Source organism: Apus apus, chromosome 1, assembly GCF_020740795.1.
Source record: "Apus apus isolate bApuApu2 chromosome 1, bApuApu2.pri.cur, whole genome shotgun sequence".
Classification (NCBI taxonomy): domain Eukaryota; kingdom Metazoa; phylum Chordata; class Aves; order Apodiformes; family Apodidae; genus Apus; species Apus apus.
In genome coordinates, this window is record NC_067282.1 from 205846782 (window position 1) to 205866493 (window position 19712).

The following is a 19712-nucleotide window of genomic DNA, read 5'->3' on the forward strand; positions in this document are numbered from 1 at the left end:
GCTTCATCCCAGTGTCTCCCAGGGGAGTAGAGCTCCAGGCAGGGGGGTGTGGGCACATCCCGGGGTGCCCAAGGCTGGGTCCTGCTCCAGGGGTTGGCTCCTTGCAGGAGGAGCCGTGGAGAGACCCCCCTGCAGTCCCTGAGGCACAGCCAAGGGAGGCCGAAGCCCAGGTCTTGGGGTGTGAGGTGAAACCTCCCGGGGCCCCCGGGAGTGGGAGGATCCTTCAGATCCCCCCTCCAGGCTGGGGGGAGGCTCAGGCAGCCCTGGGATGGGGCTGGAACGCCCTGGGGAGCTGGATGTGGCAGCTCTGGGGCCCAAACTTCAGCCCAGGTTTTGGCATCACCCTTTTGCTCTGCTGGAAGTCCAGGGGGTCTGTCCCAGTGTCCCCAGAGCCCAGTTTCCCTGGGGAGCTGCCGGTGGCCCTGGGAGCCCTGCGGGGGGGCTCAGGGTGGGGCTGGAGCAGCAGAGGGTGAGGGGGGGGATCGATGCCTTTCCATGAAGCCCCTGCCAGGGGTTGGCTGGTGGGCGAGGTGCCCCCTGGATAGCAATAAGCAGCACTTGGCCTGCACCGCCCGTGTCCGGGGGTGGTGACAACGGTGACAATGGTGACAGTGGGCGGGGGAGACCCCACCTGGGGTGGGGGGAGGGTCCCTGGGACCCCCGGGAGTGCAGAAATCCCATTGGAGCTTCACGTGGCCTTTCCTCTAAGCCAGGAAGGGGTGGCGAAGGGGGCGCCCAACGGGGGGTAATTAATTAATTGAGTGCAATGACAGGGGAGCCTTTTTATCTTGTGATGCCTCCTGCCCTTAAGTGTGGAACCCGGGTCTTTGTAAGCAATGTCTGTGTATCTATGTGTATATATGGGGGACAAATTTTAAATTACTGCCTTTTTTTTCCCTGTTTATTTTTCTGAGTAATTCCAGATGTACTTTAGTCTCTCTACTGTCAAAACTTTTATATTGTAAATCTGATGCTGGTGGCTTTTGGTTATTTTTGGTTTTGGGTTTTTTTTGTAAAAAAGAAGGAAAAAAAAAAAAAGAAAAAAAAAAGGAAAAAAAAGTCTGCATCTCTCTGTGTTGTCAGTTTTAGGCTGTAAATTCCAACTATCAATAAAAGCTCAAAATTCACGTGCCAGTGGTGGGTTCCTCCATCCTGCAGGACAATGTGGTGGCCATGAGCGACTTGGCCAGATGTTCCCTCCTTGTGACTCGTCCCCTCCTGCTGAGCCCTGTCAGCTGCATTGAAAGGGAACCTGCCCCAGGGTTTCTTGTGCCCAAATCCTGCAGTCTTCACCCTTGGAGAAAGCTGCTGGTGGGGCAGGTGAGGCTGCCACAGCACCCAGGTGGAGCAGGGCTGGCCTCCAGCTGTGGGCAGGCTTGAAGGCATCACCCTGATGGTATCTGCTCAGGCTTGGTCCGTGGTGACCACGGTTCAGGACTTTGTGGTGGAGCCTCCTCTGGTGCCCTGAGGGTTCTCAAGGGGAACTGTCTTGGTGGCTGCAGCCAGAGCAGGTTTGAGCTGCAGCTGCTGTTCCTGCATTTAGTGAAGTGTTTAGGTTGGCTGGTCAAGGGGAACCAGTGGCAGGTTTGGTACCAGGTGCCTCCTGTCCTGGTCCCTCTTTGGTCCCAGGGTCCTGGCCAGAGAGGGGGAGCATTGGGAGCTGTCACCGTTGGGTTTGGGTCTCTCTAGCTTTCCCTGCTGCAGAGCAAGGCAGGTTCCTATGTTGGAGCAGCAGCTCCATGGAGCTGCTGCCCTCTGATCCCATCCCCATCTCATCCTGCTGGGCTCGGGGCAGGGACACGCGTGGTGGGCCTGGGGCAAAGGGGCCACCTCCAGGTGCAGCCCCCACATCCCCCTTTTTCCCAGGACAGAGGTCCTGCTGCAAGCCCAGAGCCCAGGCAGGGACTGACAGCCCAGAGAAGCCAGCAGAGTCTTGGTGACAGTGACACTGGGCTCATCACCCCTCGGGGAAGAGTCCAAGCTGATGGGCTTTCCCACCAGGAGGAGCAGGAGGGCAGCACAGAAGGGTCCTCGTTGGCTGAGGGGACCACAGGGACCAGTGCAGGTGCCACTGGGACAAATTCCTGGGGCTGTGACAGCATCTCCCATGGGGCTCTGTCCCCCCTCCAGCCCCCTGGGACAGGAGCTGGTCCTGTGGGTCCCCCAGCACTGGCCCAGGGTCCCAGAATCACAGAACCACAGAATCATCCTGGCTGGAAAGGGCCTTGAAGATCATTCAAGTCCAACCAGAACCTAAACCCACCAACCAGAACCTAATCCACCCGTTTGGTGCTTAAATCCTGTTCCCAAGCACCACATCTGTCTTTTCTTCCAAACACTCCCAGGGATGGTGACTCCACCACCTCCCTGGGCAGCCTGTGCCAGAGGCAAAAGGACACGTGTCATATTAATTTTTTTATTAAATTCAGTTAGTTTTTCTCTTTATATAATAACCTTTTTCCTCTAGGCACAATACAATACAAGGACTCTGTATGTTTGACACAATGTACAGAAACTTCAATAATCTACAACTGCTCAGGTAAGTTACAAAAAACAAAAAACAAAAACAAAACAAAACAAAAAAAACAACCAACAGCCTCCATGTGCCACCGGCTGCCCAGCCGGCGTGGGGCAGTGCCCGGGGGAGGGCGTGGGGGGGTAAGACTGTACAAAGATCTCTGCACTGAAATAAAACCTTGTTCTCCTTTAAAAACCAGATGGGCAGGGGAGCAGGGAGGGCTGGGGAGGCCGGACCCTGCCCCCCAGAGGGTCCTGAGCCACCCCCAGCACCACGTCGGGCTCCCCAACAAGCGACCCTGGGGGGGGTGGGTAAGGGGGGGGCCAACCCCCCCCGCCCCGTGCTCACACCAGTGCAGGGGGATGAGGTGCTGCTGCAGGAGCTGGGTCTGTACCGAATGTTCCCCCTTTGCACGGACACAAGAAGCAGGGAAGTGGCAGTGGGGGGGGGAGGGAGGTGCAGCCCCCCAGGGTCCCCCCAGGCCCCTCTGCTGGCAGGGCAGGGCAGAAGCGTGGGGAGGGGGCTCTCGGGGAGGGGGCGCCCCGAGGTTGCGGGGGGGGGTCAGCCCCGTGCGGTGCCCCCCGGAGCTGCCCCCTCCTTCCCGGGGGGTGTGACCTGTGCAAACACACCGGGGGGCTCCGCTCTGCCCACCCATGTCCCTTGCCCAGAGGTTCTGGGAGGGTCGGGGTGGTGTAACCCTCCAACCCCCCCACAACACACTAAGGGGTCACCCCAGGGCGCTGCCGAGGCCGCAGCCTTTGGCACCTCCGGTGCGGAACGTGTGTCCGTCCCCGCTTCCCCCCCCGCCCCCGCCAGGGAACCGGCCGCGGAGGTTGAGCCGGAGCCCCCACCAGGACGGAGCCCCCGCCCCCCGGCCCGGCCCGGCCCTCGCAGCCCCCTCCCCGCGGCCGCATCCCGGGACACGGATCCCGGCGCCTGCAGCTCCAGCCCCGGGCAGATCGCGGGGCTGGGACCACCGGGGGCTGCCGGAGGGGGGGGGCAGGATGGTCCCAGCGCGGTGCTGAGTCCCGGGGGGGGGGGTTGGGGGAGGTACCGGCCCCCTGAGCTGCAGGTCTCGGGTTCCAGCGGGATGGGGCAAAGCCGCGGTGGGGGGGGGTGTCTCAGGCAGCGGCTGCACTGCGGGGCAGGGGGGTCTGGAAAGGGGGGGGGGGGAAAAGGGCTGGGGTCCCCCCGGGAAGGCTGGGTGGCCATGCAGGCGGTGGGGAGGGTGGGGGGGCAGCTCCTGCTTTCTCTAAACCCGGGGGGGGGAAGCACAGTTGCCCCTCCAGCCGGCTGAGCTGGAGCGGGGCTGGGGGGGCACAGGGGACACAGTAATTACAGGGCTCAGACAGGCCTTGGGGGGGGGTCAGAGCAGGCCGGGCCCCCCCAGCCCGCACCCCCCGACCTGCTGCAACGCGAAGAATCCTCCACAGTCCGACCTCATGTCCCGGGCTGGTCCCGCCCGGGGGCGCGGCCGGGGGGGGTCCCGGGCGCTGGGAGCAGGGGCAGCGCCCCCCGCCCGGCCCCGCAGCCCCCGGCCCCGCAGCCCCCGGCCCCTGCTCCCCGTGCGGGGCCCCGCGGGCAGCGCCGGGACACGCGGCTCCGCGGCTGCTCAGGCGTCCGACAAGCAGCTCTGGATGCGGTCGATCCACTGCTGGGCCAACTGCACGTCCTGGGCGCAGAAATTGTAAACTCGTTTTGTCGTCTTCAGCTGCGGGGGGGGGGGAGGAGGAGAAGGGGAGGGGAGGTGAGAGGGGACACGGCAACCCCCCCCCACCTCGGGACCCCTCCCCGGGACCCCCTTGGGGCTGCGCTCACATCAAAGAAGGCCTTCTCATCCACCGTCTTGGGGGCCCCCATGGTGGGGGTTCCCGGGGTGATGGACTCCACCTCGGCCAGGTCGATCACCCCTTTGCACTCCGTGTCCATCCGGCTGTCGTAGTAACGGAGCTGGGGGGGGCAGCAGGGTCAGAGCTCCCCGGAGGGAGGGAGGGAGGGAGGGAGGGAGGGACAGACCCCAGAGCTCCCGGGAGGGACAGAAGCACAGACCCCCTGGGGCTCCCCTGCCCCTCAGTACCTGATGTTTGGTTTTATCCAGCACAAACCAGCGAGGCTTCCAGGGCTTCATGAAGGCTCCTTTCTTGTACAGGGACCCCTCGTAGGACCTGCCGGGGCCAGGCAGCATGTCAGGGGGGGGAGGAAGTGGGGGGGGATGAGGGGCAGGGTGGGCTGTGACAGCCCAGGGTCAGCGGGGACGAGAGAGGATGGGGGGTGAGACAGGACGGCGGGTGAGACAGGACGGGGGTCCGTGCTCTGCAGAACCCCCAGGCCCTCCCCCCTCCCTGGAGAGGGGTCCCCACCGCAGAGCCCCCCCCGCACCCCGAGCCCCCCGCCTGCCTGTTCTCGCTCTCCGACATCTGGAACTGGCTGTAGAGGGTGCTGGTGCTGCGGCGCCCGCCCGGCCGCCCGCTGGAGGGCGTGGAGGTGCTGCTGGTGTCGCTGTCCAGGCTGAGGTTGAGCGTGGAGCCCACCCCGCTCTCCTGCAGGTAAACACCGAGCGAGCGGCGGTGGTGGGACAGGCCGGAGGACATCAGGAGGGAGCTGGGGGTCTGCGGGGAGCAGAGGGTACGGCGTGAGGGAGGAGGGGGTGAAAGCACCAGCAACGCCCCCCACCCACCCCTGGGCACAAACACCCTCTGTGCTGGGGCATTCCTGGGCAGAAACACCCCCACACACACCCCCCTCCCTCTGCCCCCCCCATCACACCACCCCCCAGCCCCTCCCATCACACCCGTGTCCCACAGCCCCCACCCCCTGGCAGCCCCCCACCTCCTGGCAGCCCCCCACCCCCTGGCAGCCCCCCACCCCCTGGCAGCCCCCCAGGCCCCTGGCAGCCCCCCACCTACCCGGCTGCCCTCCTGCCTGGCCTCGGGGCGCTGAGAAGCTTTGACCTTGTCCCACGTCTCCTTCCAGCGCTCCGGGACCTGCCCCAGCTCCATCTCCAGGTTGTGCAGCTCCTGGGGTGGTGGTGGGGATTCAGGTATCAGCCCAGGTGGCGACAAGACCCCCTGGAACCACTGTCTCTGTCCTGGGGGGGCCTCAACTGACGCCAACCCTGCCCCTCTGTGTGCCAGGGCAGTGTCCCACCCCTGGGGACACCACAGGGAGTCCAGGCTGGGACCAAATGAGGGTGGGGAGAGCCTGGCCCAGGTTGCCCAGGGAAGCTGTGGCTGCCCCATCCCTGGAGGTGTTGAAGGGCAGGTTGGATGGGGCTTGGAGCAGCCTGGAATGGTGGGAGGTGTCCCTGCCCACGGCAGAAGTGACTGGATGAGCTCTGAGGTCCCTTCCAAGCCAACCCATCCCACGGATCCGTGGTTCCCAGCCCAGCCGGCAGGCCCGGGCTCTCACCTCCAGCAGCCTGGAGATGGCGTCGGGCTCCAGGCGGCTGCGGTTGTCGTAGCAGGGCCAGATGATCTTGCGCTTGGTCTGGGGGGCGCCGGTGTCCTGGCGCTCCGCCTCCTCCACCGCCTCGGGCTGCCCCTGCGCCAGCTCCCAGTCGTAGGACGGGCCCTCGGAGAGCGTCTCCTCCGTGTAGTATTCCCAGACCTTCAGGTTGGAAATGTTGCTGTAGGGCCTGAGCACCTGTGGGACCAGCGGGGAGACACTCAAGAAGGGCAGAGGGGTCCAGGCAGGACAGGTCCCCGGCCACACTGCACGACAACCTGTCCAGACGGGACCTGGGAGCGTTTCCCCAAGGGTGAGGATTCCCAAGCAGGAAGGAAGGGGCTGCAGGAAAGCTGGGGAGGAACTTGGGACAAGGGCAGGGAGGGATGGGAGCAGGGGGAAGGGTTTCCAGCTGGAAGAGGGGAGATGAACATGAGATGTGAGGGAGAAATTCTGTGCTGTGAGGGTGGGGAGAGCCTGGCCCAGGTTGCCCAGAGAAGCTGTGGCTGCCCCATCCCTGGCAGTGTTGAAGGGCAGGTTGGATGGGGCTTGGAGCAGCCTGGGCTGCTGGGAGGTGTCCCTGCCCATGGCAGGGGTGGGACTTAAGGTCCCTCCAACCCAAACCATTCCATGATTCCATGAGAGGCAGCAGAGGCTGGAAGGCTGTGGGGCTGGTCAGGAAAGACAAGGCTGGGCTGGGAACAGCAGAGCTGCTCCCAGTGTTGGCCCAGATGGAGCCCAGGCCACGGGGGAGCTCAGAGCAGCTCAGCCTCGTTGGCACAGAGCAGCCCCCTGACCCACCGGGGCCACACACCCCAACCTGCCACTGCCTCTGCCCAGGGAACAACATTCCCAGCTTGTCCCAGGAGGCCCTGGCAGCTCCAGCTCAGGATCTCCCCTCTGCACCCCCATGTCCCCCACTCCCCTGCAGGGCCCAGCTCTGCCTGTGCCCCCCGGGGTGGCAGGACCCCTCCCATGGCCCCAGGGCACACCCTGTGGTCCAGCCCAGCAGGGGCTGCTCACTCTGCTCCAGGTGGGCGAGGAGCCCTGGGGGTACCCCTGGAAAGCCCCATCCCAGCTCCCCCTGGCTCCCGGGGGGCACAGGGGCCTGGCCAGGGCCCAGCTCTGCTCTCACCTCCCCATCCTCGGGCGCGTACATGTAGTTGAAGAAAACTGGAGCCTTCTTGTTGAGCCGGTCGATGTAATCCCAGATGGATTTGTAGACCTGCTGGCTCTTCCTCTCCCCCTTCTCCTCGTACAGGACACCTGAGGGGCAGGGAGGGGTCATTACCTGGGGCAGGGCTCTGGGCTCTGCCCCCCACGCTCCCCGCGCTCCCCTCACCCAGCTCGATGCGCTCGTAGTCGGAGTCCAGCAGGAAGGTCCGGAAGCGGTTGGAAATGTAGTGGTAGCTGAGGAACTTCAGGTAGTACTGGCTGAACTCGAACTCCATGGGGAACTGCAGGTGGATCTGCAAAGGAGCAGCTCGGGTGAGACCTCCCAGGACCCACCAAGGGCTCTGGACTCACTCGCAGAATCATGGAATTGTTTGGATTGGAAAGGACCTTGAAGGTCAAGTCCATCCCTTCCCCAGCCCTGCCAAGGCCACCCCTGCCCCATGTCCCTCAGCACCATCTCCAGGCCTTGGAAACCCCCCCAGGGATGGGGACTCCCCCCTGCCCTGGGCAGCCTGAGCCAGGCCCTGACAACCCTTGCCAGGAAGGAATTGTTCCCCAGATCCAACCTCAGCCTCCCCTGGCACAACTTGAGGCCGTTCCCTCTGGTCCTGTCGCTTGTTCCTGGGGAGCAGAGCCCGACCCCCCTGGCTCCAACCTCCTCTCAGGCAGCTGCAGAGCCAGCAGGTCTCCCCTCAGCCTCCTTTGCTGCAGGCTCAACACCCCCAGCTCCCTCAGCTGCTCCTCACAAGTTCTCCAGCCCCTTCTCCTTGAGCTCCAGCCCCTTCCCCAGCCCCGTGGCCCTTCCCAGCGCTCACCTGGTGGACACAGTCCAGGAACTGCAGGAAGATGGGGGCGAAGCCGCTGCTCTGGCCGGCCAGGGTCTGCGCCCCCCGGTGGCTGAAGCGGTGTCCAAAGGACAACCACTCCTTCTCCACCAGCAGGCGGAAACCCTCCAGCGTCCGGTAGTAGGGATCCGACAGCAGCTGCACCAGGGAGACCACCTGGGTGGGGGGACAGAGAGGCTTCGGACGCCAAGAAAGAGCTGGGCAGGGGGCAGCACTGGGTGGTCACAGGGTCCTACCTGCGTGGTGATGTCCCAGCCATCCTCCAGGCTGACCAGCACCGAGGAACCCGTGTCCAGGAGCTCCACCACCAACACTGAAATCTGCAGGATCTTATGGATCTGCCAACGTAAAGACCAAGAGTTACCAGGGAGCAGGAAGTGTGACCCTTTTTTCACTACTGGTTCCATTTTCAGCTCTGAATTTCACCATCTAGTTGATCATATAATGTTTATATGACAGTAGGACAGAAGCATGGAAGAAACTCCTTCACTGGGAGGGTTGTCTAGGCCTGGCCCAGGCTGCCCAAGGAGGTGGATGAATCCCCAGTCCTGAATGGGTTTAAAAGCCTGGCAGGTGTGGTGCTGAGGGACATGGGGTAGCACCCAACTCGGCAGAGTTGGTTTCATGGTTGGACTGGATGATCTTAAAGGTCTAAAGGGGAGACCCTGGCCCAGGTTGCCCAGAGAAGCTGTGGCTGCCCCATCCCTGGCAGTGTTGAAGGGCAGGTTGGATGGGGCTTGGAGCAGCCTGGAATGGGGGGAGGTGTCCCTGCCCATGCAGGGGTGGCACTGGATGAGCTTTAGCTCACTTCCACCTAACCCAGTCTGTGATCTGATGACAGCCACCAGCAAAGACTCCTCCTGTCTTCCTGTAGGGACAGACCAGGACCCCCCAGGCTTTGGGTGACACTGACCTGGGACAGCCACTCAGACTCCTCCAGGGACCGCAGGTAGGTGAGGCTGAGGTCGCTGGAGGGGCACCCGGGCACACAGGCCTTCATCAGCTTCTTGAAGCTGGCCTTGACCTGCCGCACGTCGAACACCTCGATGGGCACCAGCTCCCAGTGCTGCAGCGGGTCTGGCTTCAGCCCCTGAGGGAGGAGACACTCAGCACCACCCCCAGAGACCCCCTGAGTGTCCCCCCAACAGCCCCAGAGAAGCTGTGGCTGTCCCTTCCCTGGAAGTGCTCAAGACCAGGGTGGATGGGGCTTGGGGCAGCCTGGTCTAGTGGAGATGCTGGGAGGGCTGGAGCAGCTCTGCTCTGGAGCCAGGCTGGGAGAGTTGGGGTGTTCAGCCTGGAGAAGAGAAGGCTCCAGGGAGACCTGAGAGCACCTTCCAGTGCCTGAAGGGGCTCCAGGAAAGCTGGGGAGGGGCTTGGGACAAGGGCAGGGAGGGATGGGAGCAGGGGGAAGGGTTTCCAGCTGGCAGAGGGAGCTGGAGCTGAGATGTGAGGGAGAAATTCTGGGCTGTGAGGGTGGGGAGAGCCTGGCCCAGGTTGGCCAGGGAAGCTGTGGCTGCCCCATCCCTGGCAGTGTTGAAGGGCAGGTTGGATGGGGCTTGGAGCAGCCTGGAATGGTGGGAGGTGTCCCTGCCCATGCAGGGGTGGGACTGGGTGGGCTCTGAGGTCCCTCCCAGCCCAAACCACACCGTGTCCCTGAGAGCCACCACCCCGTGGTGGGCACAGAGCAGTTACCTTCAGCTGGGACTTGTCCCCCAGGATGTAGAGCGCGGCGCGGTGCGGGCGCAGGAAGGGGGTCTCGGGGCTGCCGTTGTGCTGGGGTCCCAGCAGCTCCTTCCCCGCCAGCCGGGACCCGATCTCCACGTTCAGGCCGTAGCTGCTCGCCCGCCCGCTGGCCCGGATGCTGCCCCACTTCCCTGCAGGAGACCCGGCACTCAGGGGGGTCCCTGCTGTCCCCTGGGCTGGGGTGACTCCCGTGTCCCCCCCAGCCGGTGCCGGGAAGGGGCTGGGAACCAGGGCTGCTTTGGCTCCTGCTCCGTGCTGGGCGCTGCAGGAATTCCTGCCTGCTGGACTCCAGGAGCTGCCCCGGCGGCTCCACGGCCCGGCCCCAGGCCCAGGCCTGTACCTGCCCCCAGGACCCCTCCCCTGACCCCGAGGACCCCTTCCCTGCCAGCCAGACCCTGGCCCTGGCCACCACCACCCAGCTTGGGCCACCACCACTACCCAGTCCTGGCCGCCACCACCCGGTCCTGGCCACCACCATCTCATCACCACCTGTCCCAGAACACCACCACTCAGCCCTGGCCACAGCTATCCAGCCCTGGCCACCACCACCCAGCCCTGGCCACCACCACCCAGCCCTGGCCACAGCCACCCAGCCCTGGCCACCACCACCCAGCCCTGGCCATCACCACCCAGCCCTGGCCACCACCATCTGCCCCTGACCACCACCATCTGCCCCTGACCACCATCACCCAGCCCTGGCCACCACCACCCAGCCCTGGCCACCATCACCCAGCCCTGGCCACCACCACCCAGCCCTGGCCATCACCACCCAGTCCTGGCCACCACCATCTGCCCCTGGCCACCACCACCCAGCCCTGGCCACCACCCTCCAAGCACCAGCAGCTGCACAAGACCAAAGCAACCCTGGAGGCAGGTGAGGGGGAGCAGCTGGGACAGGCTCCGTACTTACCACTGGCACCAGGACTGGCCTGTGCCTGGAGACACTCGGGGGGACACGAGCAGGTGACACGGGGACATTAGTGGTGTGAGGGGTGGGAGTGAATGTGGGGAACAAGGGGGGCACGTCAGCACCCTGTGGGTGGTGGTTGGTTAGCACCTGGTGGGTGGTGGGTGGTTAGCAGCCAGTGGGTGGTTGGTTAGCACCCGGTGGGTGGGTGGTGGTTGGTTAGCAGCCAGTGGGTGGTGGTTAGCACCCGGTGGGTGGTTGGTTAGCACCTGGTGGGTGGTTGGTTAGCACAGGCCAGGCTGGCTCGTACCTCGGGGCGACTCGCGGCCCTTCACCGACGCGCACTTGGGGGTGGACAGAGTGATGACCCTGGCTCTGTGCCCCAGCCCTGGCAGCACAGGATGAAACCCACCTCAGCAGGTGGCTCCAGGCTCAGGAGGCGCCCGGGGAGCGGGAGGGATCGATGGAGCCACCAGCAGGAGGAAGGAGCCAGCTCTGGGGAGCTGCCGGGGGTCCCTCCTGCCCTCCCTGCAGCCGCCCCAGGGCGGGGGGCTCAGGGGGGGGGCTGTGGGGAAGCATCTACTCTACACGAGCTGCCCGAGGCTGGGGGCCTTGCCCAGGCCCCCCGAGGCAGCGCTCAGGTCCTCACCTCCGCGGCTGACGGGCCCGGGCCCATCGTCCTTCCCTCCCATCACCTGCTTCATGAGCGATCCCAGCTTGGGCTGCCTCTTGTCGGAGAAATCTGCAGCACCAACAGAAGGTCAGAGCTCTCGGCCTCCCGGGCTGCCCCGGAGGGTCCTCCTGCCTGCTCTGATCCCCTCAGCTGCTCGGGAGGGAGGGAAGGAAGGAGGGAGGGGAAGGGACCGGGAGGGCAGCGGCACCAAAGCCACCAGGGAGCCCAGCAGCAAAGCCCCTTCCCCAAAGCCACCACAGCAAAAAGGTCCTTGGGGCAGCGGCCTGAGGGGGGGCTGGACCCTCCTGCAGCTCCCTGGGGGGACCATCCAGGCCCTGTCACCAGGCCAGGGCACCCCACTGCCACCCCACTGCCGGGCTGAGCCTCCCTCTTCCAGCCGCAGCTCCAGGCACCTCCCCCAGCGCTGGGGAAAGGCCTCGGGGGGGATCTTGTCAAGTCCTCCCCAGGCTGCAGGGAGCCCTGGGCTGGTCCCCTCACGGTCCCTCTGGTCCCTGTCACCTCTGTGATGGGACAGAGGAGGACTGGTGCTGGGGCAGCTCAGCCCAGCAGGGCCAGGGAGGCACAGACTCACCCAGGTTTGCCGTGATCACCCCGAGCCCCGCTGGGACATGAGCAGTGCTGGGACCTTGGCCAGGGGGTCTGTGCCCCCTCCCCAGGGAGCACCTGCATCAAGCACACTTGTCCAGGACCACTGGGTTTCCCTGAAGCCATCCCCACCACCAGCCACAGAGTCCCAGCTGGCACTGAGAGCTCTGCAGAGCACTGGGATGGCTCTGCTGCCACCAGAGGAGGGGCTTTTTAGAGGGGCATGGAGCGATGGGATGAGGGGGAATGGCATGAAACTGGAAGGTGGAGCTGAGATGTGAGGGAGAAATTCTGGGCTGTGAGGGTGGGGAGAGCCTGGCCCAGGTTGCCCAGGGAAGCTGTGGCTGCCCCATCCCTGGCAGTGTTGAAGGGCAGGTTGGATGGGGCTTGGAGCAGCCTGGAATGGTGGGAGGTGTCCCTGCCCATGGGGCTGGATGATCTTTAAGGTCCCTTCCAACCCAAACCATTCCATGACTCAGTGATTCCTCCGGTGCTGGAGCCCAGGGATGGCAGCCCTGGGATGGCCCCAGGCTGAGCTCTCACCTGAGCTGCTCATGTGGGCCGAGGTGAAGCCGCTGAGCGTGTTGCGGCCGCCGGCGTCGGCGAAGTGCGGCATGGAGTTGACCACGGCCTGCAGGTACTTCTCCTGCTCCAGGCTGGTGGAGTCGGTCTGCGAGGGGCCTGGCAGGGGGACCCCAGGGCATCAGCACCGGCCCCGGGAGGAGCCCACAGCCCGACGGGGAGGGGGAGGTGGGGACGGGGCACCTGTGGTGGGAGCGTTCTGGGACTTGAAGAGGCCGACGACGCCCTTGCTGTGCAGCCCCCCCGAGCGCAGCAGCACGGCCTTGGTGCGGGAGCTCCTCCAGCAGACCACCGGGAACCGGTTCTGCCGGTAGCAGCGGGAGATCCTCTGGATCGTGTTGTCCTGGATGCTCTGGGGCACGATCAGCAGCCCGGGGTAGCTGCAGGAGAGTGGGGAGGGGCTGCAGAGCCCAGCAGGGCACAGCACCAAACGCCCCCAGCCCTGAGCTCCCACAAAACAGGGAAGAACCCCCGATAAACTTGTCTGGAAAGGCTGTGGGCTCCAGGAAAGCTGGGGAGGGGCTTGGGACAAGGGCAGGGAGGGATGGGAGCAGGGGGAAGGGTTTCCAGCTGGCAGAGGGAGCTGGAGCTGAGATGTGAGGGAGAAATTCTGGGCTGTGAGGGTGGGGAGAGCCTGGCCCAGGTTGCCCAGAGAAGCTGTGGCTGCCCCATCCCTGGCAGTGTTGAAGGGCAGGTTGGATGGGGCTTGGAGCAGCCTGGAATGGGGGGAGGTGTCCCTGCCCATGGCAGGGGTGGGACTGGGTGGGCTCTGAGGTCCCTCCAACCCAAACCACTCCCTGAAGCCCCCAGCCCAGGCTCACCTCCTGCAGATGGCGTACATGCGGTTGACAGTGGAGATGCGGAAGGGCTCGTTCTTGGAGCGGGTCAGGCTGCTGCTCAGCGTGCCCAGCCCCAGCCGCTGGTAGTCCCGGCAGCAGGCGCGCTCCACCAGGTGGTTGATGGTCATCTTGTCTGAAGGTCTGATGGTGGTGGTGGGGGTCAAAGTGCTTCTGTCCATCTCTTCAGACACTGCGGAGACAAAGGGGAGTCCCCAGTGTAAGAAGGACACGGAGCTGCTGGAGAGAGGCCAGAGGAGCCATGGAGATGATGGGAGGGCTGGAGCAGCTCTGCTCTGGAGACAGGCTGGGAGAGTTGGGGTGTTCAGCCTGGAGAAGAGAAGGCTCCAGGGAGACCTGAGAGCACCTTCCAGTGCCTGAAGGGGCTCCAGGAAAGCTGGGGAGGGGCTTGGGACAAGGGCAGGGAGGGATGGGAGCAGGGGGAAGGGTTTCCAGCTGGCAGAGGGAGCTGGAGCTGAGATGTGAGGGAGAAATTCTGGGCTGTGAGGGTGGGGAGAGCCTGGCCCAGGTTGCCCTGGGAAGCTGTGGCTGCCCCATCCCTGGCAGTGTTGAAGGGCAGGTTGGATGGGGCTTAGAGCAGCCTGGGCTGGTGGGAGGTGTCCCTGCCCATGGCCAGGGTGGGACTCTCCTCTCCACGGGGCTCACTAGGTACTGGCAGCATGTTGAGGTGCTGACTTGTCACCCCCACCATCCAGAACTGGGAGAGGTGACCATGGTGGCAACCCTTCTGCACCAGGGAAGCTCCCATGCCTGCTCCCCAGCAGAGCAACGGCTGAGACCTCCTCTCCCAGGTGGAAGAAGCTCCTGCTCATTCCAGCACACACCCTGCTCCCCATGGATCCCTTCCCTGCTCCAGGTGCTGCCCACCTGAGATCTCATCCTCGTTGTCCTCCGGGAGGTGCTGGCTGCCCCGCTGCTCCCAGGCTGGGGGGGTGTACTTCTTCCGTGTCACATACTGGCGGTTGATGGTTTTCTTGGCATTTTTCACTAGGTTTTTGGAGAGTGTCCTGGAACAAGAGAAGAGGTTGAAGCCAAGTGCCACCATCCCCTGCAGGTGCACGACCCCAGCCCAGAAGAGCAGCCCCTGAGGGTTAGAGACACCGACACTGAGTCACACCCAGAGCAAAGCAGAGACAGGAGCATCCCTCACCGCCAGCCACAGGCTCAGAGTCACTGTCACCACAGGAGGGGGGGGAGATGTCACCTGCCAGCTCCCCAGGAGCTAGGTCCTCGGAGGGCACCAAGCTGGAGCAGAGCCTACATCTTCCCCGGGTGTGACTGGATGGGACAGCCAGGCTGAGCAGGTGCCCCAGCCTCTCAACCTGAGCAGACACCAGCCTTGTCCCCAGCTCTAACACCATCACCTCCTCACCAGAGCTTCCACAGGCAGGGATCAGGCTGGTCCCCAGAATGTTGGGCTCCAGCTCATGGCAGGGGCCAAGGGATCTACTGCAGGGACATTGTCCTGGACACAGGGAAGAGGGGAGGCACCTTCTGGAGGGTGACCTACTCAGTGCCAGGGACAGGGACAGGGCAGCTGGGCCAGTCCTGAGGGCAGCCTGGGAAATGCAGGGATGGGACACTGAGAGCGCTGGTGGTGTTCAGCCTGGAGATGGATCCAGGGAGACCTAAGAGCACCTTCCAGTGCCTGAAGGGGCTCCAGGAAAGCTGGGGAGGGGCTTGGGACAAGGGCAGGGAGGGATGGGAGCAGGGGGAAGGGTTTCCAGCTGGCAGAGGGAGCTGGAGCTGAGATGGGAGGGAGAAATTCTGGGCTGTGAGGGTGGGGAGAGCCTGGCCCAGGTTGCCCAGGGAAGCTGTGGCTGCCCCATCCATGGCAGTGTTGAAGGGCAGGTTGGATGGGGCTGGGAGCAGCCTGGGCTGGTGGGAGGTGTCCTTGCCCATGGCAGGGGTGGGACTGGATGGGCTTTGAGATCCCTTCCCACCCAAACCACTCCATGATTCTGTGACACCTACTAAAACCCTTGGGCTGCAGAGTCCAAACAGGTGGAGCTCCAGAAGGCAGAAATTCCTGGAGGCAGGAATGGTCTGCCCACACACAGAACCTCAAGCTCATCACCATCTGTGAGAGGCCCTGGGCTCCAAGGGGGACAAATGCAGGAGATGTGGGACAGGCAGCAGCCCAGGAAGGAGCCAGGTCCAACCCAGGAGAACCGCTACGCTGATCCAGACATTCCAAGAAATTCACCTTTTCAGGGTAGGGACCCATGTGGGAGCAAGAGACGCCTCATTGTGCTTTGCACAGCAGAGGGGGAGGGAATCCAACTGCTCCTGACACTTCCCAAGGGAGGGAAGGCCTTGGGACTGAGGAACAGGAACAAACCCTCAGGAATGGAGGCCAGGAACAGGAGGGCTTTCTAACCAGAGGGACAGCATGTACAGCTCCTGCAGGGCACTGGGAGCAGATTTTGGAGGGTGACAAAGCAGATGTCCCAAGTTCACACACATCTGAGGGCAGCCCAGGCCTGGAGCTGGGCCCAGCAGGTCCCTGGAGGTTGGTGGGACAATCACAGCTCCCTCCTGGGACCCAGCAGGGAGCCATGGAGCAGGGAATGACCCCCGGCTCCGGAGGGTGCGGCGCTGCCTTGGGGAGAACACGACCCCCAACCTGAGGGTTGTCCCATCAGCCTGGACAGGGTGATCCCAGGAGAGCAGCCCAGAGCCCAGGACATGCAGAGCAGGAGAGCAGAACCCGGGAGAAGCCTCAGCCAAGGCCACCTGGCAAGCCCAGGGTGAAGGCATCTTACGTGGTTGAGTGGCCAAGGTGCCCAAGGGACAAGACCCCCACTGTCAGGCCCTGGAACATATCGGTCACCTGCTGGGAGCTGAGTCACAAACACACCGGAGAGACACTTAGACTGCAGGGGCACAGGGGACAGAGGGGACAGCGAGCACCGCCGGCAGCAGCGGCCACCCCTGGGGACAGCAGGGACAGCCCCAGCTCGGGAGGGGGCAGCACCAAGCAGGGAGCCCCACCACTGCTGTGGGGACACCAGGACAAAAGGGACATGGAGAAGGGCCCCGGAGCTGGGGAAGGGGCTGGAGCTCAAGGAGAAGGGGCTGGAGAACTTGTGAGGAGCAGCTGAGGGAGCTGGGGGTGTTGAGCCTGCAGCAAAGGAGGCTGAGGGGAGACCTGCTGGCTCTGCAGCTGCCTGAGAGGAGGTTGGAGCCAGGGGGGTCGGGCTCTGCTCCCCAGGAACAAGCGACAGGACCAGAGGGAACGGCCTCAAGTTGTGCCAGGGGAGGCTGAGGTTGGATCTGGGGAACAATTCCTTCCTGGCAAGGGTTGTCAGGGCCTGGCCCAGGCTGCCCAGGGCAGGGGGGGAGTCCCCATCCCTGGAGGGGTTTCCAAGCCCTGGAGATGGTGCTGAGGGACATGGGGCAGGGGTGGCCTTGGCAGGGCTGGGGGAACACTTGGACTGGGTGGTCTCACAGCCCTTCCCACCCATTCTGTGATCCTGTGGGAATGCCATGGAAGCAAACACGGTGCTTCCCAAGTGACTGCACCTCTGCCTGGGGCTGGGGGGGCAGCTGCAGGGCATGAAGCATCTCCTCCCCCCCAAAAAAAAAACCAACAAACCCAAGCAGAGATGTGAGAGGCCAGAGGAGCAGCAGGGACCCCAGCTCAGCAGCCTGTGCCCCAGGCCCTGCTCCACAGCCTGCAGGGTGGGCCAGAAGAGGGAGAGAAGCCCTCAAGTGCCCAGGGTGGGGGATGAAGCTCATCCCAGGGGCTGCCCCCCCCGCCCCCAGGGGTACCTGAGTGAGGGGTTCTTCTCCTTGGGCTTGGGCTGCATGGCCTGCTTGGGGGACTGTCCCACGGTGAAGGCGAAGGTGCCCCGCACGTGCTGGGGGTAGCGCAGCTTGTGCAGGTGCTTCCTGAAGATCTCGGCGCTGTCAGAAGCCACCTCCTCATCAAAGGCAATCTTCAGGAGCTGGGAACAGGGGGTGAGGGGGCTGGGGAGGGCTCTTCCCACTGCACAGGGCACAGCTCAGATCCCAGCTGGGAGCAGGGACCACAATGGGGACTGGCCAGGCTGGGGGGCTGTCCTGGCTACCCCACAGCCCTTCCTGCTGGAGACTGGTCCACACCCAGCACCCCTGCTCCTGGGTGTCCCAGGGCCTGGAGCAGGTGAGGTGGGCAGGAGGGAGCAGGCAGTGCTTGAGGCCCTCTCCTCCCAGCACTGCTCCAGCTCCTCAGGTCTCTCAGATGCACAACACTAACTACTCATCTTGTCATTTCTCTCCCTGCTCTGCTTCCTCTCCCCCAAGACTTGCCACAAGGTTTTGAAGAACCACCTCCCAGGGTGTCATGTGGAGACATCTCCCACCTTCTCAGGACTCCAGCAGCCACTGGAGCAGCTGGAAAGGAGCCCTGAGCTAAGGTGCAAGAAGCTGCTCCTTTGTATAACAGGGCTGAGGCAGCTCTGCTCTGGAGACAGGCTGGGAGAGTTGGGGTGTTCAGCCTGGAGAAGAGAAGGCTCCAGGGAGACCTGAGAGCACCTTCCAGGGCCTGAAGGGGCTCCAGGAAAGCTGGGGAGGTGCTTGGGACAAGGGCAGGGAGGGATGGGAGCAGAGGGAAGGGTTTCCAGCTGGAAGAGGGAGCTGGAGCTGAGATGTGAGGGAGAAATTCTGGGCTGTGAGGGTGGGGAGAGCCTGGCCCAGGTTGCCCAGGGAAGCTGTGGCTGCCCCATCCCTGGCAGTGTTGAAGGGCAGGTTGGATGGGGCTTGGAGCAGCCTGGAATGGGGGGAGGTGTCCCTGCCCAGGCAGGGGTGGGACTGGGTGGGCTTTGAGATCCTTCCAAGCCAAACCATCCCATGACTCTCTGGACCACAGCCTACTCCCTCCTCTGCCTGGGGCCCCCAGCTCTGTCCATCTGTATCATCATCTGCTACAGTTGTCATCTCTGGTCCCCTCAGGACAACCACCACCAAACCACATCAGCCCGGGCAGTGCCTCATCCCAAGGGATAGTGCCAGCCATGGACATGTCCCTGCTGGGTCTCACCAGCAACGTGCTCCTCAGCTGAGCCAGGAGCAGCCCAGAGCCCCAGGGGGCCTCACCTGGAATGTGCAGGAGCGCAGCTGCAAGCCCTCCTGGATGAACTGATCCACCTGGCCCTGGATGATGATCTTCTTCTCTTTGGTCAGCGAGGCGATGGGGAAGGACCGGATCACCACCTGCTCCCCCACTGGGACAGGGATGGGACCAGGTCACCACAGCCCATGGCACATTCCCCAGCACGGGGCCAGGCTGCACCACCCTTGCTGGCCACCACCACAGGGAGCCCCATGGGATAAAGCCACCAGGAACAGGCCAGTTGTCCTTCAGCCAGCCTGTGGCTGGCAGATGATACCCAGGGTGACCATGGGGAACTGAACAACGACCAAAGGTGGAGAGCAAGAGCACCCACCTCCTTTCTAGCACTGGGAGCAACCATCAAGCTTGTGGTGGTTGCAGCAGCCCCCAGCAAGGCCCAGTGCTGACTGGTCAGTCACCCATGGCCCCCACCAGCACCTCCTGCAGCTGCTGCTCCAGGAGAGCCCCCCAGCCACCCTCTCCCCAGGGAATCCCAACCCCTGAGGACAGAAGGAGGTGCAGGGAGCCCTCACCCAGCTGGTCGGTGGGAGTGCCCTTGAAGATGATGCGGTAGGTGGTGAGGAAGATGGCCCCCTCGGCGGGGAGGAGGGGGGGACCCCCAATGGTCCCTCCTGCAGCTGCTTCCCGGCCGTCAGGCATGAGGTACACACGGAGCCCCTCCATCACACACTCCTCTCCCACCAGCAGGTTGGGGCGCAGCAGCTTTGGCTGCAGGGATGGAGAGAGGGGAGTTCAGGCCCATGCAGGTCATGGAAGGGGACCTGACAGGACCTGCCAGCAGCAGAACATCCCCCAGGGCAGCAGAACCTCCCTCCAGGGCAGCAGAACCTCCTCCTCCAGCAGCAGAATGTCCCCCAGGGCAGCAGAACCTCCCCCAGGGCAGCAGAAGCTCCCTCACTGCAGCAGAACCTCCCCCACTGCAGCAGAACCTCCCCCAGGGCAGCAGAACCTCCCCCCAGGGCAGCAGAACCTCCCCCAGGGCAGCAGCCAAGCCCACACCTTCTGGATGGGGGGCAGCCTCTTGCTCTCCCTGTGCACAGCATCCAGCGTCTCGATGTGCATCTGGACAATGTCTGGGAACAAACATGACTTCAGTGACCACAAGGAAAGTCCTGTCCCAGGACCTGCCAACCCCCCAGGGCTGCCTGCCCACAGCACCACATGTGCCTTCTCCTGGCCTGCCCACTGCAGAGCAGCTCCTGAGCAGCCCCCGAGCTGATCTGCAAGGATCATGGAATCATGGAA

General features: G+C 63.9%; 1 protein-coding gene across 1 annotated transcript in view; it reads right to left on the reverse strand.

The window, feature by feature from the left end:
- Positions 1–3383: 3383 nt before the first annotated feature.
- SBF1 (SET binding factor 1) overlaps positions 3384–19712 on the reverse strand; it is a 47775-nt gene continuing 31446 nt past the window's right edge. The window contains exons 22-43 of the mRNA XM_051625404.1: positions 19467–19540; positions 18980–19175; positions 18431–18558; positions 17126–17301; positions 14219–14358; positions 13316–13523; positions 12678–12874; positions 12456–12593; positions 11283–11375; positions 10944–11021; positions 9676–9857; positions 8897–9073; positions 8220–8321; positions 7954–8139; positions 7305–7431; positions 7098–7228; positions 5927–6160; positions 5425–5535; positions 4916–5127; positions 4596–4683; positions 4337–4468; positions 3384–4229 (exon numbers count right to left, since the gene is read on the reverse strand). Of these exons, the coding sequence (XP_051481364.1) occupies positions 4131–4229; positions 4337–4468; positions 4596–4683; positions 4916–5127; positions 5425–5535; positions 5927–6160; positions 7098–7228; positions 7305–7431; positions 7954–8139; positions 8220–8321; positions 8897–9073; positions 9676–9857; positions 10944–11021; positions 11283–11375; positions 12456–12593; positions 12678–12874; positions 13316–13523; positions 14219–14358; positions 17126–17301; positions 18431–18558; positions 18980–19175; positions 19467–19540 (3209 nt within the window). The 3' untranslated portion in view covers positions 3384–4130. The remainder of the gene's footprint in view (positions 4230–4336; positions 4469–4595; positions 4684–4915; positions 5128–5424; positions 5536–5926; positions 6161–7097; positions 7229–7304; positions 7432–7953; positions 8140–8219; positions 8322–8896; positions 9074–9675; positions 9858–10943; positions 11022–11282; positions 11376–12455; positions 12594–12677; positions 12875–13315; positions 13524–14218; positions 14359–17125; positions 17302–18430; positions 18559–18979; positions 19176–19466; positions 19541–19712) is intronic.